This window comes from Phocoena sinus, chromosome 16, assembly GCF_008692025.1.
Source record: "Phocoena sinus isolate mPhoSin1 chromosome 16, mPhoSin1.pri, whole genome shotgun sequence".
NCBI classification, from domain to species: Eukaryota; Metazoa; Chordata; class Mammalia; order Artiodactyla; family Phocoenidae; genus Phocoena; species Phocoena sinus.
Genome location: NC_045778.1, coordinates 39,338,356 through 39,358,924, shown reverse-complemented (window position 1 = coordinate 39,358,924; position 20,569 = coordinate 39,338,356). Strand labels below are relative to the sequence as shown.

The 20,569-nt window shown below is 54.0% G+C and overlaps 2 protein-coding genes and 1 pseudogene across 17 annotated transcripts in view; 1 reads left to right on the top strand and 2 right to left on the bottom strand.

The window, feature by feature from the left end:
• ALOX5 (arachidonate 5-lipoxygenase) overlaps positions 1-11,807 on the top strand; it is a 55,193-nt gene extending 43,386 nt beyond the window's left edge. For 2 of the 4 annotated variants that reach the window (XM_032607656.1, XM_032607659.1), the window contains 8 exons: positions 5,735-5,938; positions 6,625-6,711; positions 8,384-8,562; positions 8,867-8,988; positions 9,360-9,460; positions 9,771-9,941; positions 10,678-10,926; positions 11,106-11,246. In XM_032607656.1, the coding sequence (XP_032463547.1) occupies positions 5,735-5,938; positions 6,625-6,711; positions 8,384-8,562; positions 8,867-8,988; positions 9,360-9,460; positions 9,771-9,941; positions 10,678-10,923 (1,110 nt within the window). In that variant the 3' untranslated portion in view covers positions 10,924-10,926; positions 11,106-11,246. Of the gene's footprint in view, positions 1-5,734; positions 5,939-6,624; positions 6,712-8,383; positions 8,563-8,866; positions 8,989-9,359; positions 9,461-9,770; positions 9,942-10,677; positions 10,927-11,105 lie in introns of all 4 variants that reach the window. The other 2 variants (XM_032607657.1, XM_032607658.1) reach the window with 2 other exon arrangements.
• LOC116741372 lies at positions 2,312-4,096 on the bottom strand (annotated as a pseudogene).
• Positions 11,808-16,578: 4,771 nt separating the features above from the next.
• MARCHF8 (membrane associated ring-CH-type finger 8) overlaps positions 16,579-20,569 on the bottom strand; it is a 112,773-nt gene continuing 108,782 nt past the window's right edge. For 12 of the 13 annotated variants that reach the window (XM_032607475.1, XM_032607476.1, XM_032607474.1 and 9 more), the window contains one exon: positions 16,579-20,401. In XM_032607475.1, coding sequence (XP_032463366.1) covers positions 20,097-20,401 — 305 coding nt within the window. In that variant the 3' untranslated portion in view covers positions 16,579-20,096. The remainder of the gene's footprint in view (positions 20,402-20,569) is intronic. The other variant, XM_032607480.1, reaches the window with a different exon arrangement.

The following is a 20,569-nucleotide window of genomic DNA, read 5'->3' as shown; positions in this document are numbered from 1 at the left end:
CTTGGGATAGCATACTGGGCTCCCCACCCCAGCGTCGTGACCAGCCCCAAATCAAAACGCCAGCAGAGCCCAGGCAAGTGAGGCTGTGAGCTGAGCTGGAAGCTGAGGCTGCCAAGAGGGGACCATGGGGTTCAGGAACTGTTCCCATCCTGAGATGCCCCCTTCATGTGCCCCGGGGTTCTTGTCTCCACCAAAGATGGTGGAGAAGGAGAGGGGAGCAGTTTGGGGGAGAGGCAGGCAGGGACAGAGCTTCATCTCTCCCCATTCCTGGCTGCATCGGCTTTCTCAAGGCACCAGGCCACTACAACACTGTGGGAGCTGGTATGCAGACAGCAGGAAACCACACCCGGGCCAGGATGAGGTGTGGGTCCATGAACGGGGGAGGCTGCACAGGGGCCCCCAAGGGGAAGGCAGACAGGCACTCAGCAAACAGTACTTTGAGTCAGCCATGAACCAGGCATTGGGTGCCGTGGGCGTAATAGCAGCTAGTTTTGCCAGATGTTAACCGCCAAGGCTATCGCAAGGGTTTGCCTACACACAACCCCTTACCTTGGATTCTGAAATCTAAAAAATTCTAAAGCTGTTAGACTTATCAAAAATGTGTAGCAAATTCATTGGCAGCAAAGCTTGCTGTGAACCAACAGGAGAGGCTATTTAAGAGGCTTTCTCTCACTTAGTATGAAATGCATGTTTCACTGCAGAAATACTAACATATTTGAGTGTAAAATATTGTGTTGCCCCAGACCCAGGGAGGGGGAGAGAGGTGTCACGTAATGAAATGTACACGCTGCTAAAATCCTAAAAAATTATGAATTCTGAAACATTTGGCCACCAGGGTTTCAGACCAGGACCTACCTTTATTTATGTAACTGTCACTACAGCCCTCTGAGTAGGCAGGCACTAGTGCTACCGATCATTTTAAGCGGATAAGGAAACCAAGGCACAGGGGTAGTCAGCGGCAGAGCTGAGGCTCGAGCCAGGCCTTCTGGCTCCAAAGTTCATGCCTCACCAGTCTCCCAGTCTCTGGGGCACCTCTCCTCCAAAGGAGTTCCCAGCCTGTTATCAGAAAGAAGCCCTATTCTTCAGAAACTGATGCCAAAGGTAAAGGGACAAGTGATGGAGAAGTAAGCCGAGCTGGGAACCTTGTTCACCACTCTCAGGCACCTCTGAAGCAGCCTGTCCTCCAGAGACCTTTTATGTCCAGACCATGGACTATTACGCCACCTTTACAACCAATAAATTAGATCTATCCCAGCTGACCTGAGTCAGCTATGAGTTAACAGCAGAAAGCAAGATACAGGGTAGAGATTATACGATCTCTTCTATGGCAACTGAATGCAAGGAAAGGGCCCACCATAGATGTGACCAGATACTCTTGTGGGCATGGGGAGTCGCAGAAGGACACAGGTCACCAGGCTGGGAACATTGGGATGGAACTGGCTGGGGCACAGGTGAGCAAAAGAAAGTAGCAACAGACTTGATTATAATGCTAATCAATGTATGGAAAATTGCACAAATATGCATATATGCAAAGAGGCTGGATTATGAAATGTTTTCTTTCTTTCTTGTGCTCTTCTGTAATGATTGGAATTTTTTACAGTAAGTATATAATCTTTCCTAATCAGAAACAAAAGGCTATACATCCTTATCACCACCCCCCCCAAAATTTAAACACAAAACACCAAGCGTTCTGGAGTTCCACAGCATCACTAACAGCCTGGAGGGGAGTGGGGAGGGTGGGAAGAATGGGTGGGAGGGAAGGCCCAAATCGGAGTGACCTGCAAGGCTGGTGTAGGAGTTCCGGATGATAGCAAGTGAGGGTCTGGACTAAGCAGTGAGAGTGGAGAGAAAGGCCAGAGGCACTGCCAAGGAGTAGGCAGAGCACTGGGTCCTTTCCCAGCTCAGCTGTTTACCAGTTTGTGACTTGGGAGAGCTGCTAAACCACTCTGAGCCTCAGTTTACCCCTATGTAAAATGGGAATGTCAAGGAATACCTGCTTTGCAGGGCCACGGTGAGGGATAAATGAGATAGTACAAGTATAGCCCCTAGCATGCAGCAGAAGGTCTCCTTGGCCACAGAGCATGCACCAGAGCCTAGCGGGCATCCTACCTGCTCTGCCAGCAGAGTCAGGTGTGGGTGGGGCCGCGCAGTCAGTGCAAAAGAGCGAAGCACTGGGAGGGGCGGGGCAGGGGGTGGGGAAGGGGCGGGGCAGGGCAATAAGAGGGGAGTGACAGGGGGTGGGGCAGGACAACAGTATGAGGGGCGAGACTGAGGGGGCAGCAGGGGAGGGGCCAGGGGAGAGGTGGGGCAGTGGGGAGCCTGAGAGCTGGGACTGTTAAAAGGGGCTGGAGTGTTGTTCTATGAAAACATGGTTTCAGAGTTCGCAGACCTCCTAATTTTCCAAGAAAACCTATTAATCCAGATTTTTATGTGAAAGTACTGATATTTAAAGGTTGACAACTAATTGCATTCACAAACAACCAAAAATATCGTGAAGGTCAAACTCTGCTTTCCTTGCACTACTCTGTCCTGGGTGAGCAGGCCCGGGGTGGGCTGTCTAGAGCCGCTCTGTCCAGCGTGGGAGCCCCTGGCCACCCACGGCTCTAGAGCCCTTGAGCTGTGGTTAGCCCCTACCAAGGCGCTCTGGAAGTGCAAAATACACACCTGATTTCGAAGACTTAGAACGAGAAAAAAAATAGAATTTTTATTACTTACATGTTGAAATGACATTTTAGAGAGATTGGGTAGAATAAAATTGTATTATTAAACATAAAGTTCACCCGTTTGTTTTTATTTTTATTACTGTGGCTGTCACTGAGCAGGACCCTAAGGAGCCTTCCCACGACAGCCCCCCCGCCCCCCATGTCCTCCGCCTCAAAAAACTGTACATGAGTTTACGAACAATTAACATAGAGAGAATGAGAAGGGTCCTGGCGGGCGCCTCCCGGCTGTCTCTGCTCTAGGTGAGCACTAGGGGGCGCTGCGGCAGTGCGCTGTGAGGGGCCCCCGGCAGCTGCGCGGCTGCGGGAGCGGCTAGTTCAGCAGCTCCGGGTCTGGCTCTCAGCCTGCGTCCGCCGAGTCCCGGGGAGATTGGAAGCCGAGAGCGCGGGCGCTGCACTGCTGCTCTGCGGCTCGAGGCTCCGGCTCGAGCTCGTGCTGGAAGGGGCGCAGCTTCTCCTGACAGTGCTGCTTGTGGGCGCACCAGTCCTTCCGCGGGCACTGGGAGCCACAGTAGTTAGCCAGCTGGCAGCGGCCCCTGATGTTGAACTCCCGGAGCTGCTTCTCGGTCATCGCGCAGGGAGGGGAACGACGCTCGTAGCAGGTGCAGGGAGTCTCCTCCTCTTGCACCACGTCCCCGTTGGTGTTATAGTACCGGGTTACATTCAGGACAGGGAACTGCTCCGCTATGGGGTCCGTGGGAAGCTGCTGCATTGCAAGCCAATATAAGCTTTGCTCCCTTCACTTGCTCGAGGTCTCTGACTTTGGGCCGCCAACCCCACGGTACGAGCTGCAGGTTGTCCAGGCGACTGTCCACAGTGACAGCATTGAGATGCATCACCTGAAACGGGGAGCGATGCCCCAGCCCCACCCCCCCATCGCTCCCACAGCAGCTCAGGAAGGAGCCTTCCTGACCCTCTTGCTTGGTTTTTGTCAAGGGCATATACAAGTATCTTAGCACCATTTCCATCCGCGTCTACTTCCATCCAGGCCTCAAAGGAGTAGCCCTCCACCAGCAGGGATGTTCTGCTCATCTATCAGTGTGTACTTGGTCCTCATCTGACTGCCTCTGCTCCTCTCTCCCAGCAAAAGCTCCCACCGCTGGTGATGGAACAAGGTTCCCATTCAGGTTAAGGTCTGTGGCTGGTGCAGCTGCACAGCTGGCTCTTTTCCAGAGATAGTTGTGAAGGAAAATGCAGCATTTATTGCAGGGCTCCAAGCAAGGAGTCCAGGCAGCTAGTGGTCAAAAGGCCCCAAACTTCCCAATGGCTTTCAGGGAAAGGTTTTTAAAGACAGGGTGAGAGAGCGGTTTGTGGGATGTGTGATCAGCTCATGGACATTCTCCTGACTGGTTGGTGGTGAGGTAATCGGGGGTCAGCATCAGCCTTCTGGTTCCAACTGGTCTGGGGTCTGTGTGCTTGTGGGCAGCAAACAGTTAATTTCTTCCACCTGCTGGGGGTTTCAGTATCTGCAAAACAGCTCAAAGTATATGGCTCAGAATATTATCTATAGCCCTTGAGGAGGAACTAAAGTTCCTTGACTTTGTTTTAATGGCTAAAGTATATTATTTTATCTTGCTTGACTGTTTTCCTTTATTTCTGCATTTTCTCACTTCTCTAATTAAATTTATTCTTTGGAACTCAGGGAAGGCCTAGCTAGGAGGCTAAAGTTTTTCTATAGACAAGAGGCAGGCAGAGGACATGGAGGGGATCTGTCCTGGAAAGACCCCCACAGGGTCCTGCTTGGTCACAGGGCTACCTGAAAATTTTAAATTCCACCTGTGGCTTGCATTATATTTCTATTGGACCTCATCTCTGTTTTTGAGGGAGAGACAGGGAAATTACCTTCCAAAATACTTAGCATGACCTTGAGGACCCAAATTGGTCTGGCTCCCCCACATCTCAGGCAGCTCTTCTCCTGGGTCACCCTGTTCCCGCCACACTCCTCCCAGCAAGAGTCTAACACCCGGCCCAGCCCCCAGTTCCTATGATGGCTCCTCCACTCTCCTCCTCTGTTCTGGACAATTCATTCTCATCCCATGTGTCCACCCCTCACAGGCTCTGTGTCCTCCTCAGAAAGATGGGTCATGACAGCAACTACCTTGCAGGCTCACATGACATCGGGCTGTCAGGTCCCGAGGCTGCACCGGGCACTAGGGGAGAGCCCCCGGAATGCCAAGGGCTGTTGTCATGGACAAAGCTAGGGACCAGGGGCTTGGGCAGGAAGGGCTGGATAATGTCGATATGTCAGGGCCAGATCACAGAGTTTCGCGACCTTATTTTCTGGCACGAAGAGGTGACTGGGTGTTTTTAAAGACAGGATTGACCTGACATGATTTACATTTTAGAAAAAAAAAAATCACCCCTGCCCCAGTGTGGAGTTGAAACGGGGAAGGGAAAGACAAGCCAGCCTCTACTAAGGAGGCACCTGGCTGCAGGGCTGGGTTCAAGGGACAGTGACTTGGGACACTGCATCATGCTGGCCCTAGAGCCCCAGGAACTGGAGTTGCTAATCTTGGGCCAGAAGGGAACTCAGGAGCACCAAGACAGAGCCTAGGGAACAGCAGTATTTAAGGGGAGAGCAGAGGAAAGGAAAGTTGGGAGACCAAAAAGCAGCAGCAGAGAAGCAGGTGGAACCAGGAGGGAGGAGCGGAGATGGGGAACGGGTGGAAGACCACAGCCTTCACACATGACAGTGCTCGCTCCTTGCTGATGCCTTCATGCTCTTTCATTCACTTCTCCTAATAACTGTGAGGTGAGTAGACACTGTGCCCTTGTTACAGATGGCAAAGACAGAGCTCAGAAAGGCTACATTGCCCAGGGTCCCACAGGTAGTAAGTGATGCAGCTGGGATGGGAAATACGATCTCTAGGCCTCTGCCCTCCTCCATGATCCTCTCATAATTCAAAAGTCACTGTTTAAGAAATTTGGATTCTCCTGGAATTTCCTGCGAGGCCAGGCTCTTCTGCGGCTACAGTCTGGAGCGAAATACTGCAGTATTTTCTCCAATGTATCAGCTCAACCAGGTCCCAGGAGATGAGAACCCCATTTTTCTCCCTTCGGATGCAAAGTATGACTGGCTTCTGGCCAAAATCTGGGTGCGTTCCAGTGACTTCCACATCCACCAGACCATCACCCACCTTCTGCGCACACATCTAGTGTCTGAGGTTTTTGGCATCGCCTTGTACCGCCAGCTGCCTGCTGTGCACCCCATTTTCAAGGTACAGCAAGCTGCTGCCTTACCTAGTGGGAGAGGGTATCCAGATATGGGGGGTGGGGGACAGAAGGGAGGGAGGAGGGGTACTGACATCCTCACAGGACTGTGGCTGGGAGTGGCCATAAGAGACTCCTGGAGAGATGCTGGGGAAGTGGGTAAGTACCCCCAAGGAAGGAAGTGGCTCTGAGCCTGCTGGTTCCTGAGGACACAGGGCTGGGGCCTGACTCCAGCTTGGGCTCGCCTTGGGTGGGGTGGGCACTGTCACTGCCCTTCTCTGTTCCCAAATCCTACCGGCACTGACTGCTGGGGTGACTGCAGGCTCAGGTTACTTCTATGTGCCTCCGTTTCCCCATCTGTAGAACAGTTCAGATAGTATGCCTGCCTCCTAGGATTACTGTCAGGGTTAAAATAGTTGACAGATTCGAGAGCTTCAGACAGTGCCTAGCACACAGTTATGCTCTGTGTAAGTGTTGACTGTCATCATTTTTATCACGACCATTATGCATTAGAGCGGCGCCCATCCCCCAGGCCGCTGGCAGCGGCTCCACAGTGAAGGTCAGCATGTCAGCTTCACTCCCTCCCTGAGGCCTGTAGCATCGCCCCTCCACAGAGGACCCCCGAGGAGGCACAGACCTGGTCAGGCGCCCCCGATCGGCCTTCTCTGATGTCTCCTCCTGCCCCTCCACCCAGCTCCTGGTGGCACACGTGCGGTTCACCGTCGCCATCAACACCAAGGCCCGGGAGCAGCTCATCTGCAAGTACGGCCTCTTTGACAAGGTGGGTGCCTCCCGCCCGCCTCGGTGCCCCGAAGAGCCTGGCCCGGCAGGCACCTACTTCTCAGAACCTCGGCAGCCTCCACTCCAACCTGAGGTCCAGATATCCTCTCGGGAGACCAGCCCCCTAGGCACTGGGGTGGAGGCCTGGGGAGGGTGGGAGGCTGCAGGTGCTCCAAGTGAAGCCTCCCAGCTTCCCTGGCCCACGTCCACCCCTCCCACCCAGCCACTTCCAAGCACCACCCGCTCTTCCTCCTCACTGTGGTCTCCCCGTCACCTCCTCCCTCCCCTCTCCATCCTCCTGCCACCCCACCTCTTACACACTGGGGACCTGCATCTCCCCTCCCACTCTGCCGCCCATCATTCTGAGCACAGCCTCCCACACTCTGCCCTTGCAGGCCGTCGGTGCTCCCAGCCTACTCGCCCTGTCAGCGGGGGCTCAGGTCCCCCCTGCCCATCACACCCTCTCAGGCAGCACCCCACCCCTGTTCTGACCCCTCAGGAGGCTTACCAAGCCTGGACCCTCCCGGCACCCCTACCTCCAACTTTCCTGCTTTCTCCTCTCCCATTAGTGAGCAGGCCAGATGATCACTAGGGTTGAATCACCATTTGGGTGGAAAATGACAAAACCCATCTCAGACCAGCTGCAGCTGTAAAGGAACTGTATCATCTCACACACCTGGACATATTCAGGTTCGGGAGCCACAGCTCCTAGCTCCGTGTTTCGCTGGGCAACACTGGCCTGTGGCCTTCCTCTCAGCACCAGGTGCTGGGCCCAGAGCCCCCAAGCAACCCCTGCCCACCAGGATGCCTCATACGCAGGGACCAGGGACTGGAATAATGTCCCCAGGGTACAAGCCACTGGATGGAGCTCTTCCACTCTTTAAACTGTGTGGGCCTCACTCTCTCAGACGGGGTTCTCGGACAGCCTTCCCCCTGTGGGAGAGGGAACAGGACCTCATCACGGTGAGCTCCAAGCTCATGTTCCCACACAGTGACATCATCTTCCATCCAAATAGAAAGTACCAGGGAGCAACTCTATTGGTCCTGCTTGGGTCAAACGCCTACAGTGGACCAGTGTCTGGCCCCCAGCACCCAAGCCCTCCTTTGAAGATTCTGTACCCTGAGCACTCAGCCACCGTGTGTGTGTGCCTACATCTCAGCAGCCGGTGCGTCTATCCAGCCCTCACCTTGGCACACAAGATGCTCTCAACAGAGTTGTGAGGGTCCTGGGGGCTGGTATCTGCCCCCGTCTTGTGCCCAAAGATCAGGTCCCAGAGAGCAGTGCTCGGGCTCTGGGCAGCCCGTGCTCGGGACGAGGGCAGGCCTGGCCAGAGGGCTGCTCCAGCCCAGGCTCCACCCTGCCAGCTATCCCTGCTGCGCTGCTCGGGGTGGGAGCTCTCTCCTCCCTCCGGTAGCTGCTCCCAGTCTCTGCACTTCAGCCCCTCACATCTTGATTGGGCAGAGGCTCCTCCCCGTAGCCTCTCACTGGGCTGCCCTTGGCATTCTCCGAGTCACACGTCCCTCCCAGCCACCTCATGAGACCTAGGTTAGCCCTCGGCAGGCCTGGTCATCCTCCTGCCCTTTCACAGTTTCTCATGCTGAGCTTTGGGGCTGGAAGGCTGGAGGCGGGGAACCAGCCTCGGCTCACGGCGCTCTCTCCCCTCCTGCTCAAGGCCAACGCCACAGGGGGTGGTGGCCACGTGCAGATGGTGCAGAAGTCCATGCAGGACCTGACCTACAGCTCCCTGTGCTTCCCTGAGGCCATCAAGGCCCGGGGCATGGACAACACAGAAGACATCCCCTACTACTTCTACCGGGACGACGGGCTCCTGGTGTGGGAGGCCATCAGGGCGTGAGTGCTGTGGCTGTGGGACCTGTTCTGGGCAGCAGGAGGAGTGGGCCTGGGCGCTGATGGACCCGGCCAGGGGGCTGGGCAGCTGGCAAAGTGGGCCAGGGCCTGGCTCCATCGTACGGGCAGGGATGGGGGAACGAGGGTATGCCGGGGCGGGGCGGGGGTGGAAGAGCATGTGACGTGAGTCTGGACGTTAAAGAGTGACAGCGTCACCGATGGGGGCTCTGCCCTGGGGCCCGGGATACAGCTCTGCAGACCCTGGCTGGACCACCCACTCCTAGCCGGGCCTCTCCTCCCGGGCCAGGTTCACAGCCGAGGTGGTGGACATCTACTACGAGAGCGACCGGGTGGTGGAGGGGGACCAGGAGCTGCAGGACTTCGTGAAGGACATTTACGTGTACGGCATGCGGGGCAAGAAGGCCTCGGGTAGGGATGTCCCCCTGCCCCGCCCCCAGCCCTCTCTTCTGCTCTTCCCTGACTTTCTTTGGGCAGTGCTGGCCTGTGGCCTCCACCTTAGCACCTGGCACTGGGGCCAGAGCCCCTAGGGGACCCCTATCCACCAGTATGCCTCAAGGGGACATCTCAGGGCCTTTCTGTGTCTCCTGAGAGCCCAGGTCAGAAACAACAGGAACACTGGGCCAAGCAGCTGTCCCCTCCCAGTGAGTCTTGCCCACGCCCGGGCCCTCCAGCACTGGTGTGTGGGAACCCAGGAAGCAGTATGGGTGGAGGCGTGTATCTGCTAGTCGGGGGACCCTCCCCAGGATCGGGGCCTCAGCCAGCCCATGGCTCTGCCTTAGGCTTCCCCGAGTCCATCAAGACCAAGGAGAAGCTGTCCGAGTACCTGACTGTGGTGATCTTCACGGCCTCAGCCCAGCACGCGGCAGTGAACTTCGGCCAGGTGGGCAAGGGCAGGGCGAGGTGGCCAAGGCCACCTTGACTGCTTCTGAGGGCCCCTGGGCGGACCACCCCACTTCCTCGTCTTCCAGACAGACGGGGGTGGACGAAGCCCAGGCAGCCCCGGGGCCAGGAATCCGGTGTTCCTGGTGCGGTTTGGTTCCGTGCTAAGCAGTGGGCGCCAGCCCGAGGGAGGGACCTGCCCTGGCCTTGCTGGAGCGGGAGGAGGGGACTCGGGAGGAGGTGCAGGAGACGAAGGTGGGCGGAGGCTGCGCCGCAGAGGTGCCCACGCGAGTCGGTGGCCATCCCCACAGTACGACTGGTACTCCTGGATCCCCAATGCCCCCCCAACCATGCGAGCCCCGCCGCCGAAGGTCAAGGGTGTGGTCACCATCGAGCAGATCGTGGACATGCTGCCCGACCGTGGCCGCTCCTGCTGGCATCTGGGTGCAGTGTGGGCGCTGAGCCAGTTCCAGGACAACGAGGTGAGACCGGAGGCCTTCTCGCCCCTTCCGGGAGTTAGAAGGTTTAACCCACTCCTCAACCCCAGGGTTTTGTGATTTAGGGCTCAGGCTGGACCCTTGCTGGCCAGGAATCCTGACTTGCAAGGCTGGAGGGGCCCAAGAAGCCCTCAGGCCCAAGCCTGGCTGGAGCTCAGCGTGGGCGGGGCAGGAGAGCCGGGGGACACTGGGACACTCCCCACAAGGGCACCCCCCACCCCCACCATTGACAAAGCTCCGTCATGTGGTTTTCTCCCCGGCACCCCAGCGGTGGGGCTGAGAGTTTCCTGGGTATCTTCTGAGACATTCCCACGCACGTACAACCTACCGAAGCTAATCCCAAAGCCGGCTCTCGGTAGACACAGCCCCACGGTGTCGGCGCATGGCTGCTCAGAATGACGGGCCAGTTGAACCAGCCCCAGACCCGCAGGCATTCGTTGGCATCGAGTTGCTTTGGGACCTTTGCTAATGTCGTGGTCCCTCACTAACATCTGCATGTATGGGTCTTGGCACGTGTGTCCGTAGAACAAGTACGTTCCTTGTAGAGGAGTTTCTTGGTCAAAGAATGTTGAGACTGAATTGCCCTCCACAAACTAAATCTAAAACCCCATCAATAGCACGGGATATTTCTCTCATTTTTACCAGCCCTGGGTATGAAACTTTCCAATTTTAACAATCCCATAGTTTGTTTCTAAAAGGTACGCTTAGTTTTAATTTGCAGGCATCTGTGTGGGTGTGCAAATGGGCATACCACCCCCAACAGAGCCTGGCTGTGGCCGTCCTGGGCTGGAGAGAAGGCCTGCACTGGCCCCCTGTGGCCCTGCTGCCCCGAGTTCAGGCGGGAAGGCGGGAGTGCTGCTTGGGACCAGGCCACATGCCCACCACGGCCAGGACTACCCCCCCACCTCCACGTCCACCTGCACCCTTACACGTCCTTATAGCCTTACACCCTGCGGCAGGGCACTGATCTGTAAGTTCCCAGCCCAGGAGCATTCTCGGGGCGCTCTCAGCAGGTGGCAGGAGGTGGAGATGGGGGGATGAGCACACGCCTTGCCTCCCAAAGGATGGTCTCTGGGGGTGGGACAAGGCCTGTCAGTTTACATCGCCTCATCGCAGATTAACGTGTCTCTGTCGTGTCTGGGTCCTCAGCTGTTCCTAGGCATGTACCCGGAGGAGCATTTTATTGAGAAGCCTGTAAAGGAGGCCATGGCCCGATTCCGTAAGAAACTTGACACCATTGTCAGCGTGATCGCCGAGCGCAATAAGAAGAAGAAGCTGCCGTATTACTACTTGTCCCCAGACCGGATTCCCAACAGCGTAGCCATCTGAGTGGCGCCTGAGCCCGTCTCACTCCGGGACGGCCAGCTGCTCCAGGCTGGGCTCGGCACCCAGACTCCAGCCTGCCCAGCAGGGCGGGCTCCCAGGGCTGCTGCAGGGCAGGCCTTCAGATTCCTGGGAATTTGCCCGCAGGCCCCAGGCTCCTGGCTTCAAACCAAAGGCTCCCCAGGTTAGACCATGATATAGCTAAGCTTCGGTGCATTTTCCTGTCTGTTCCTCAGTCTCCAGTGAATCCCATACTTTGATCGAAGTGTGTAAACACTGCAGGGACCTTTCCTACACAGAGGACTGTGTAGTTTCCTGCCCACCACCCAGCTCAGCGCTTCTGCAGCAGGACAGACCCACAGAGCAGCATAACTGACGGATGTTTGCTCTTGTTGGGGACACGGGATGATTACTTTCTCTTCTATTTATGCTTAGTTCAATTTCTTGCATAGAGCAGGTGCCCAAATAAATTCTTGTTGAATGCATTAAGAACTGGTTTTCATAAAAATAAAGTTTATTTAAAACAGGTCTCCTTCTACATGCTACGTTCCAATCACCCCAAACAGCTCAATTCCCTCCCCAACCCCAAAAAGCCATAATCATTATGATCCCGTCTAGGCAAAAGCCTCCCCCCAACCCTCAGTCTGGAGAAAAGGTGCTTTTCTCTCTTCTTTGCCCAGAAACTCCTACTCTTCCTTCAGAACACATCCCAGATCTCATCCCCTCTGGGGAGACACCCTAGTTGCCCAGAGAGAGCTCGTCTCTCCCCCCAGGGCTTTGTTCAAACCTCTTCCATCCTCCCACGTGGTCTCACCCTTGGAACTAGAGCTCCTGGAGGATAGGGGACCCGCCGTATTTATTTCTGTGCCCTAATGGTGGCCTAGGGCTGGCATAAGTCACCACCGTGCTGCTCCCATATTTTCCTCCCAGCTGGGCACCTACCCTACAGATTCAAGGCATCGTCTTGGGGGCTGGGGGCTGTTTTCTCCTATGGCAGAGAAAGCAACATGCCTTTTTAAAAAATGCATTTTCTTTCCTCAGGCCCAAGCAGCAGAGCCAGCCCTGAGCTTGGGGATGACAATCCACTGTCTCCTCCTACACACATACCCAGCCCCAGCCCCCAGCCCTTGGCTTCAGAATTGGGTCAGTGGAATCCACAGAGTTTCAGGAAAGTGTACACCTGCTGTGCTAGGCCAGCCACCCTAGGCCATCTGGTCAGCTCTATTTTAGCCCAGGGGTCATCCTCCCCCCACCAGCCTGACACCCCAAGTAGTGAGGAGCAGTGAGTGTGTCCTTAGGACCCCTGGGCCCAAAGTACCCTCTTACCTCCATGTGCACTGGTACAGCCTGGAGGAAGGAACATTGGGTGGACTTTTTTTTTTTTAAGTTTATTGAAGTAGAGTTGATTTACAATGTTCTGTGAATTTCTGTTGTATAGCAAAATGATTCAGTTATACATACATATATATATGTGTATATATATATATATATATATACAAATTCTTTTTCATATTCTTTTCCATTATGGTTTATTATAGGATATTGAGTATAGCTCCCTGTGCTCTACAGCAGGACCTTGCTGTTTATCCATTCCATATATAATGGTTTGCATCTGCTAATCCCAAACTCGCAATCCATCCCTCCCCTGCCCCCCACCCTTGGCAACCACAAGTCCATTCTCTACGTCTCTGAGTCTGTTTCTGTTTCATAGATAAGTTCGTGTCATTTTTTAGATTCCACATGAAAGTGACATCACGTGGTATTTGTCTTTCTCTTTCTGACTCACTTCACTTAGTGTGATAATCTCTAAGCCCACCATGTTGCTGCAAATGGCAAGATTTCCTTCTCTTTTATGGCTGAGTAATATTGCACACACCACCCACATTTATGCTGTGAACATACGGATGCATGTATGTATCTTTTCACATTAGAGGGCGTTTTCTTGGTTTTTTGTTTTTAATTTATTTATTTTTGGCTGCATTGGGTCTTCGTTGCTGTGCGCGGGCTTTCTCTAGTTGCAGCCAGCAGGGGCAATTCTTTGTTGCGGTGCGCGGGCTTCTCACTGCGGTGGCTTCTCTTGTTGCAGAGCACGGGCTCTAGGCACGCGGCCTTCAGCAGTTGTGGTTCGCGGGCTCTAGAGCGCAGGCTCAGTAGTTGTGGCGCACAGGCTTAGTTGCTCCGCGGCATGTGGGATCTTCCTGGACCAGGGCTCAAACCTGTGTCTCCTGCATTGGCAGGCGGATTCTTATCCACTGCATCACCAGGGAAGCCCCACATTAGAGTTTTGTCTGGGTATATGCCCAGGAGTGGGATTACTGGATCATATGGCAACTCTGTTTTTAGTTTTCTGAGGAAATTCCATACTGTTTTCCATAGTGGCTGCACCAATTTACATTCCTGGGTGGACCCTTCAAAAAGGGCAATGTGGGGACTCATCGGCACGGCCTTGACCTCTAAGGCTCGCCTTGAAGGGGCTTGGTGGGGAGTGTCAGCCCCAGTCCACAGATGGGGAAACTGAAGCTCAGCAAAGAGAAGGAACCCTTGAGAGGCTGCCAGCTGGAGGAGAGCTGGGCCTAGCAGGGCCTTCCACATCATCTGCTGTGATGCCTCTGGGTGGTCTCGCACCAGAGTACCTTTCATCTCCAACATTTTAAGAAATTACAAGTGCTTCTGAAGCAGTGAAGCCTTTGCCAGCAGGCCTCTGGGGGGCAGGATTCCAACAGGCAGAAGTCGGCCAGGCAGATGCTAATTCAACCCAGCGGGCAGCCCTGCTCCCAGGAGCTTCACGTCCTCCCTCGCTTCCTCCATCATAAATGGTGGGATGAGCCCAGAGAGCCCAACTCTGTCTCTTGGGCCTGGGCCTCCACAGGGTGGAATCAGATGGGGTGGGGGAATTGGAAATTGGCTGCATTTCTTCCCAGACACCCCAGAAACTGGCTGAGATCTGGAGGGTGGGGTGGGAGGAGAGCCCTGAGTCAGAGGGGTCTCCGTGACTCAGAGCAATGCCCTCCCTGGGCCTCAGTTTCCCCGCTATACATGGGGGTCAGACTGGAGTACCTGTTCTTAGTGTTGGGTGAGGGACGTTCCTGTGAGGGGAAGCACAGACCACTTTGAAAATCGGATAAAAGCTATGGGCATCCCCCCAGGAGTGTGACACAGGCACTTATACAGTCCTCAGGGAACCACACACCTCCTATGGCTGAGCAAAGAGCCCCGGGACCAGGGTTCCCAGGTGACTGGATTTTATGGGACAGAAAAGTTCTGCAAGAAAAATATGGAGGAACATTTGTGTTACCAAGTTTTTGTTGGTATGAACCAACCAATCCATAAAAAGCACCCCCGCCAAGTGCTACCAGCCACTCTCATCACTGCTTCATAATAGGGCATTTTAACAACAGAAGAGCAGGAGAATAAGGATAACAAGACTGCTCTTTCTCACAACAACCTGTGTTGCCTTTTCCCATCTCCCCCGGTCCCCCTGCAGACCGTGCCACAGCAGTGCCGGGAAGCACGGCCGGGCCAGCTCCCCTCTGCCGAGTGCCTGGCACTGCGTGTCTCCAGTGAAAGGGTGGAAGCTGGACAAGGGGAACAAAGTGGAGCCCAGCTTGGCTCCCTGGACCCCTGGACCTCCAGACGCCTACCTAATGCGGAGGGCACGCTGAGATCGTGCCCACAGAGCCTGGACCGCGCTCCTCTCACTTCAGCTCCGGAGGAGGCAGCCTGGCGAGGCAGGGCCGATGCGGCTTCTCTGATGGCCCAGGGGCTGGGCCTGCCAGCCCAGAGGAACTCTCAGCTCAGGACAGCAGGCTCATCCCTCTCCCTCTCTCCCCCGAGTTACCCTTCTCAGCTCTTTCCTGACCCGACGTGCAGTGGGACTCCTGGTCTCTGTTGCACTTCTGAGGCTGGGAGAAAAGACAGGTCCTAGAGAGGGTCGTCTATGCCTCTCACACCACGTGGGCTGTGCAACAACAACTCTAGGGGGCGCTGATCACACGGGCCAAGCATTGGGAAACTTTTTCTGTAAAGGGGCATGTAAATATTGTAAGCTTTGCAGGCCATACGATCTGCCATTGTAGCAGGAAATAAGCTGAATACAGTGTCAATGAAGGGCAAGGCTGTACGTCTACAGGTACATTTATGAAACAGGAGGCTGGTCTGCGAGCAGTGGTGGGCCACCCCCCCGACCTAGAGGATTCAAACCGCCCCTAGTGGTGTGCCATCAGCGGCCCCAACCCATCATTTTTTGGCTGGTGTCAAAGGGAAGAGAGGCCTGGGGGTGGCCCTGTTTCAAGCCCGCCGGCAACAAGACCTTATTGGGCGTCTCTTCAGCCAAACGCAAATTCATCGGGTCCCCAAAGCATAGAGGCTCCTCATGGGCAGTCCCCACTTCGCATTTCCTCTTTCAGCTCCTGCTCCTCGCCACTCCCTCCAACTGACGCTTGAGCTCAAGGGAGCTCTCGGGGGAGGGCTGGGGCACACACTGGCCTCCGTCCCCCCCGCGAGCCCACACCTGAGCAGATGCACCTCTTCCTCTAGGGGCTTCAACAGCTCCACTCAGTTCTGGGGACCTCTTCTCCCAAGTCAGGCAAGGAGGACACTTGGCAAAGCACCCTCCTGCTTCTTAGCTCCCCAGTCTCCCTGCACTCGTGGACAGACTCGCCCAGCTCACCAAGGGCAGTATGCTGGGGCGACCTTGGCCTCCCTCCTTTCACCTGGTGTACAAAGGTGAAGCCAGGTGCCCGTCCTCGGCACTCCCAGACCCGGGAGTGGTTTGCAGCCCCGAGACTGGAGGATCAACGGCACTGTCATTACTCAGGGAAGCCCCGCCAGGAGCCAGGAGATGTAGCCAGGCTAAGCTATCGCCAGCAGCCCTGTCGGCCCTGCCCCGTTCCCTCACTCAGCTGGGCTGTGCTTCAGTATATGTTTCAGCAGATAAGGCTAGTTAAGCAACGTACCATTCCAATGGTCGTGCTGCCATACACACCCTGAACTTGAGTCTGGCTTCTCTCAAGTTGAGAGAACTTGAGTGTGGTGAGTCCAAGTTGTTTGAGCCTGGATGTCTGAGACAAGCACACCTATGAGAACGACTTCAGCTTTCACTCCCACGCCCACACATCCTCCAGAACCCACTGCCAGTGATCCTTCCTCCCTTACAGGGACAGACCAAATCTGCACGCGAGTCTGCATGATTTACTTTCCTGATGTGCAAGCCAGAGGAACCCGGAAAGGGGTCCAGACCACTGGAAGTGCTTGCCAATGTTCCCAGCCTCCTTGCAGGAAAACACTTTCATGGAAAAACTCCTTTTTAAAGAAAAGCTTTATTGCTGCAATTAGATACTCCCGTGTATAGTACAACCACCCCCTGCAATACAGAGAATTATTCAAGCAGTAATGCTGAAGAACAGTGAACATACACAAAGGGATACAAAACTAGACATTTAGATAACTTGAAATTCTCTAAGTTAAGAAAAAGTTCAAATGTGAAGTGCCTTTTAGAAACTACACCACACATGCCAGTGTAAATTTGGTCTTTATTAACAATCAACCTCCTACAAACACTGCATCTAAACAGGTGATGAGTTGCACAATTACTTCCAAAACAAAGACAAATGCTTTGACTTCCCTATGTTTCAGTCTTTCCTTGGACTAGAGATGGAAGCTGCATATTTCAAATCAGATCCAAGAGGGAAAGTATCTCAAATGTGTATTTGCATCAGGCCAAATCCACACTGTCGTGGATCTTTACACCCTGCCGTGCCCAGTCCTCCTCCAGCTCTGCAGCTGACCACCAGGCAGCAGGGGCAGCTCGGACCCGTGCAGGCCTTAGCTGAGGCTCTTGAACGGGCCCAACTGCCTGGGGTCCGTATGTCTGTAGCCAGGAAGGCACACCCGCAGGTTTTGTAACTGGACCCATAAGATTGAAAAGAGTGGATGGAAGTAAAAAAGGAAGTGACATTAGGGGCCTGTGGTAGGAAGAGGTCTTTCACAATTTTCAGGAAAATCTCAAAATAAACCCAAGCACAAAAGCCCTTCAGCTGAACTATAATTTGAGGGGACATAGAGGCCAAATCAGAGATGGCTGGCTGGTGACACCCCTGAGGCTGCTTCCCTCTCCCCCTCACCTGGCCTACAAATATCGGCCCCCCTGACCCTGAGACCTGCAAAAGCGCATTCAATGTTTCTATATGGTTCATCCAAGTGTCATCTTCTCACTAAAGCCAGGTGCAAAATGATGAGGAAATGGGGAATAATTAAGCCCCCAAAAGAACCTAGAGAGCAAGCTGACACTAAAGGAATGCCTGGCAGATCCACAGCTCCCACTAGGTGGCAGCACAGCCCAACCTTGGCAGGGCTTCGCACTCACCCTTAGTCCCTTCGGGGAAGAGATTAGCCCTGGGACTCAGTAGTGGGGCAGAGGTGCTCAACAGGACCTGCGAGGAAAGAGAAAGGCAACGGGGTAGCTGTGTGCCACCCCAGGGGAGAAAAGAAGGACATGGGGCTGACTGTCCACAGGCAGGGGCTTTCAGGAGTTTGGCTGGAGGTGACGAGATGGTGTTTAGGCCCTTCCTAAAAAGAAGTGACAGGGCTTCCTGTGACAGTCTAGTTGGGTATGGGAGCGACACAACAGTCATGGTTATAAAGGCACCTCTGCCACAGAGGGCGCCAGGCACACTGGGTGGGCTGCCCTGGGGCTATCCCCACCTAAGCACACTCTCCTCTCTACAGAAACTCTCAGTGCTTTTCAAGTCCAGCATAAGGGGTTCCACCAGGGGGAAAGGGAAAGATTCCCACTTAAAAAGCTATCCCAGTCTTCCCTTGACCACTCATCCGCCGTTAGAGGGACAAGGGGCCTTGCCCAGGCAGTTCCTAAGGGGCACAGGCAGGGCTGACCTGGGAGTCTCCTGAGTGGACAGTCTGTAGCTGCTTGGTGTCCCCAGGCTGAGAAGGGGTGTAGGTAATTGCACTTTGGGGCACAGTGAGCACAGGCACGGGATGGACATGCCCTGGGAGACAGAGAGGGCTGGCTGACCTATTTTCAGGGATGGGCTACAACTGGACAGCAGCTGCCAGACCAGAGAAGCCACGGCAGGGAAAAGCCCTCCTCCAGAGCTTAAAGATCCTTCAGCCTCCTCCTGGCTTTCAAAACAAACCATGGGGCTTCTACTCTGAAATGGAAAGGAATCATCTTCTGTTTGCTTCCTCCTCTTAACAGCTGGATGAAGCAACTAAGGCTCGGAGGATGGAGGGCAGGACCCCCAGGCATCTCCCCCCAGATGCTCATCTGCGGCGCTTCCTGGAGAGTAAGCATCCGGGCAGACCTAACTTACACTGCAGACTCCCCTGGCCTGTTTTCCTGGAGTTGACTCTTGTTTGCCTGGCATGATGAAACTGGTCTTCAGAAACAGAATTTTAAGCAGACCTTTTTAAAAGGACAAAGGCCATTTGATGGTAGTAATTTTGGTTTTGTTTTATGAAAAATGGTACAGGAGATAATCCCTGATGACAGAATGGACTGATAGCAGGGCCAGGGGCCCCTAAAGGATCCTCTCTGTTCAGTCCAGTTAAGGCGACAAATGGGCAGGGGAGTGGCTGGGAGCAGGGACACAGTGGACCAGGGCAGTTTGCTGCTCACTCCTGGCCCTCACCCCAGAGCCAGCCCATCTGCATCTCTGCCCTGGGCAGTGGTCCACAGAATGTGCCAGGAGCAGGGGCTGGCTGAGTGGCAGGCACCCAGGAGCACCTGCAGTATGCATGCCCCAGACCAGGGCGATGCAATGCCTACTCCATCAGTGTGAAGCCAGCACAAACTGGAGAGGTTTGTCTTTAAAGGAGTAGTTTTTAAATATTCAGTTTTGTTCTAATTACTCGCTTCTTTTCATTTAGATCTCATGAACCCTTCTTCTGGGCTGACCAAAAAAAAAGAAACATTCAGGGCAGCCCTATGACATGAAGACTTATCACAAAACAGGCTCAAAACCACAGAAATTATGCTCGAATTGCCATTTAGCATCCATTAATTCCCACAAGGTGTTATGAAAAAGCCTCAGACCTGTTTGTCCTGCTTTAGAGTCACAAGTCCCTTTTATGGACTTGTGTCCAGAGTAGATGTCACATTTCTTAGCATATATAAGGCAGAAAGGGTTTCAGATCAATTATAATGTGAAAGAGATAATCAGGGTCATGAAGGGAAGGTTTCTAAATGAGACGTCCTTTTAAATGTCAATCCCACGGGACACACATATTACAAAATACAGATTCTCTTTTTGTAAAGTGCTTTGCTTTGCTTAGTGAATCACTCACCACCACGCACAGAGCACCACGGCCCGTCTGCTCGGGAACTGTCAGTGGTGGCCTCCCCGTGCTCTGCTTGGTGAGGGGGAAGCCTCTCCTCATGGCTAGATGTTCCCAACACTCCACTCCAGAGGGTCGGTGGGGGGACCTGCCAACTGGAAGAGGTGCATCAGGGCCCAGGCGCTACCAGCTCCTGCTCTAACCTCAGGTTTGGCATCTTATTCTCTCATTCTGCTCAAGACTACAGGCCAGAACCCAGCCAGCGCCCCATCACGGTGTTACGGGCTCTTCCAACTTCCCTTCCTGTAGACACGCTGGCGGAAGCAGAACCCAGCCGTGCACAGCTGACGTGAGGATTTTCCAGGGGAGTCACTAAGGAGGGTTCAGAAAAAGAGAAGCCATTAAAAATAGTCACCTGCCCCGTCTATGCTATTAAACGACATAAGAAAATGTACACAATTGGCAGTAAACAATTTCCTTCAGCTGTTCGCAGATGTCCAGGAGAACTACACACCCTCCACATCATCAGATGTGAACGATCTCTGCTCCAGTGTCTTCAGGTTCTGTGCAACAAGAAGAGTTTGTGTCGGAATGACAGATTCCACGTCCATCTTTATTTTCAAAGTTGGGCTCTGTTAGTGCAGATTTTTCAAAAATATTCTTTTTGCTTGTTTCTGGACAGTTTTGGACATAGATTACTCTGTTATAAGCCTTGAGTCTCTTCCATAATTGTACATACACTTTGCACTGAACGTACATAAAAAGAAGTCCACCAGTAAAGCCGATGGCCACAACCACCAATTTAGTCCAAAAGGGCCACTCTAGGATTCCTGGAAGGGAAAAAACCCAGTTAGCCTATCAGCCGACCTTATTTAAGATGTGAAGTAAATAAAACACAATTTCTGAACTTCCCATAACCATGGACTCTTAACTTATCGAATCTTGCTTCACTGCAGGAGGAGTGGAAGAGCATGTCCACTCCCTTTTATCCTGCTCCA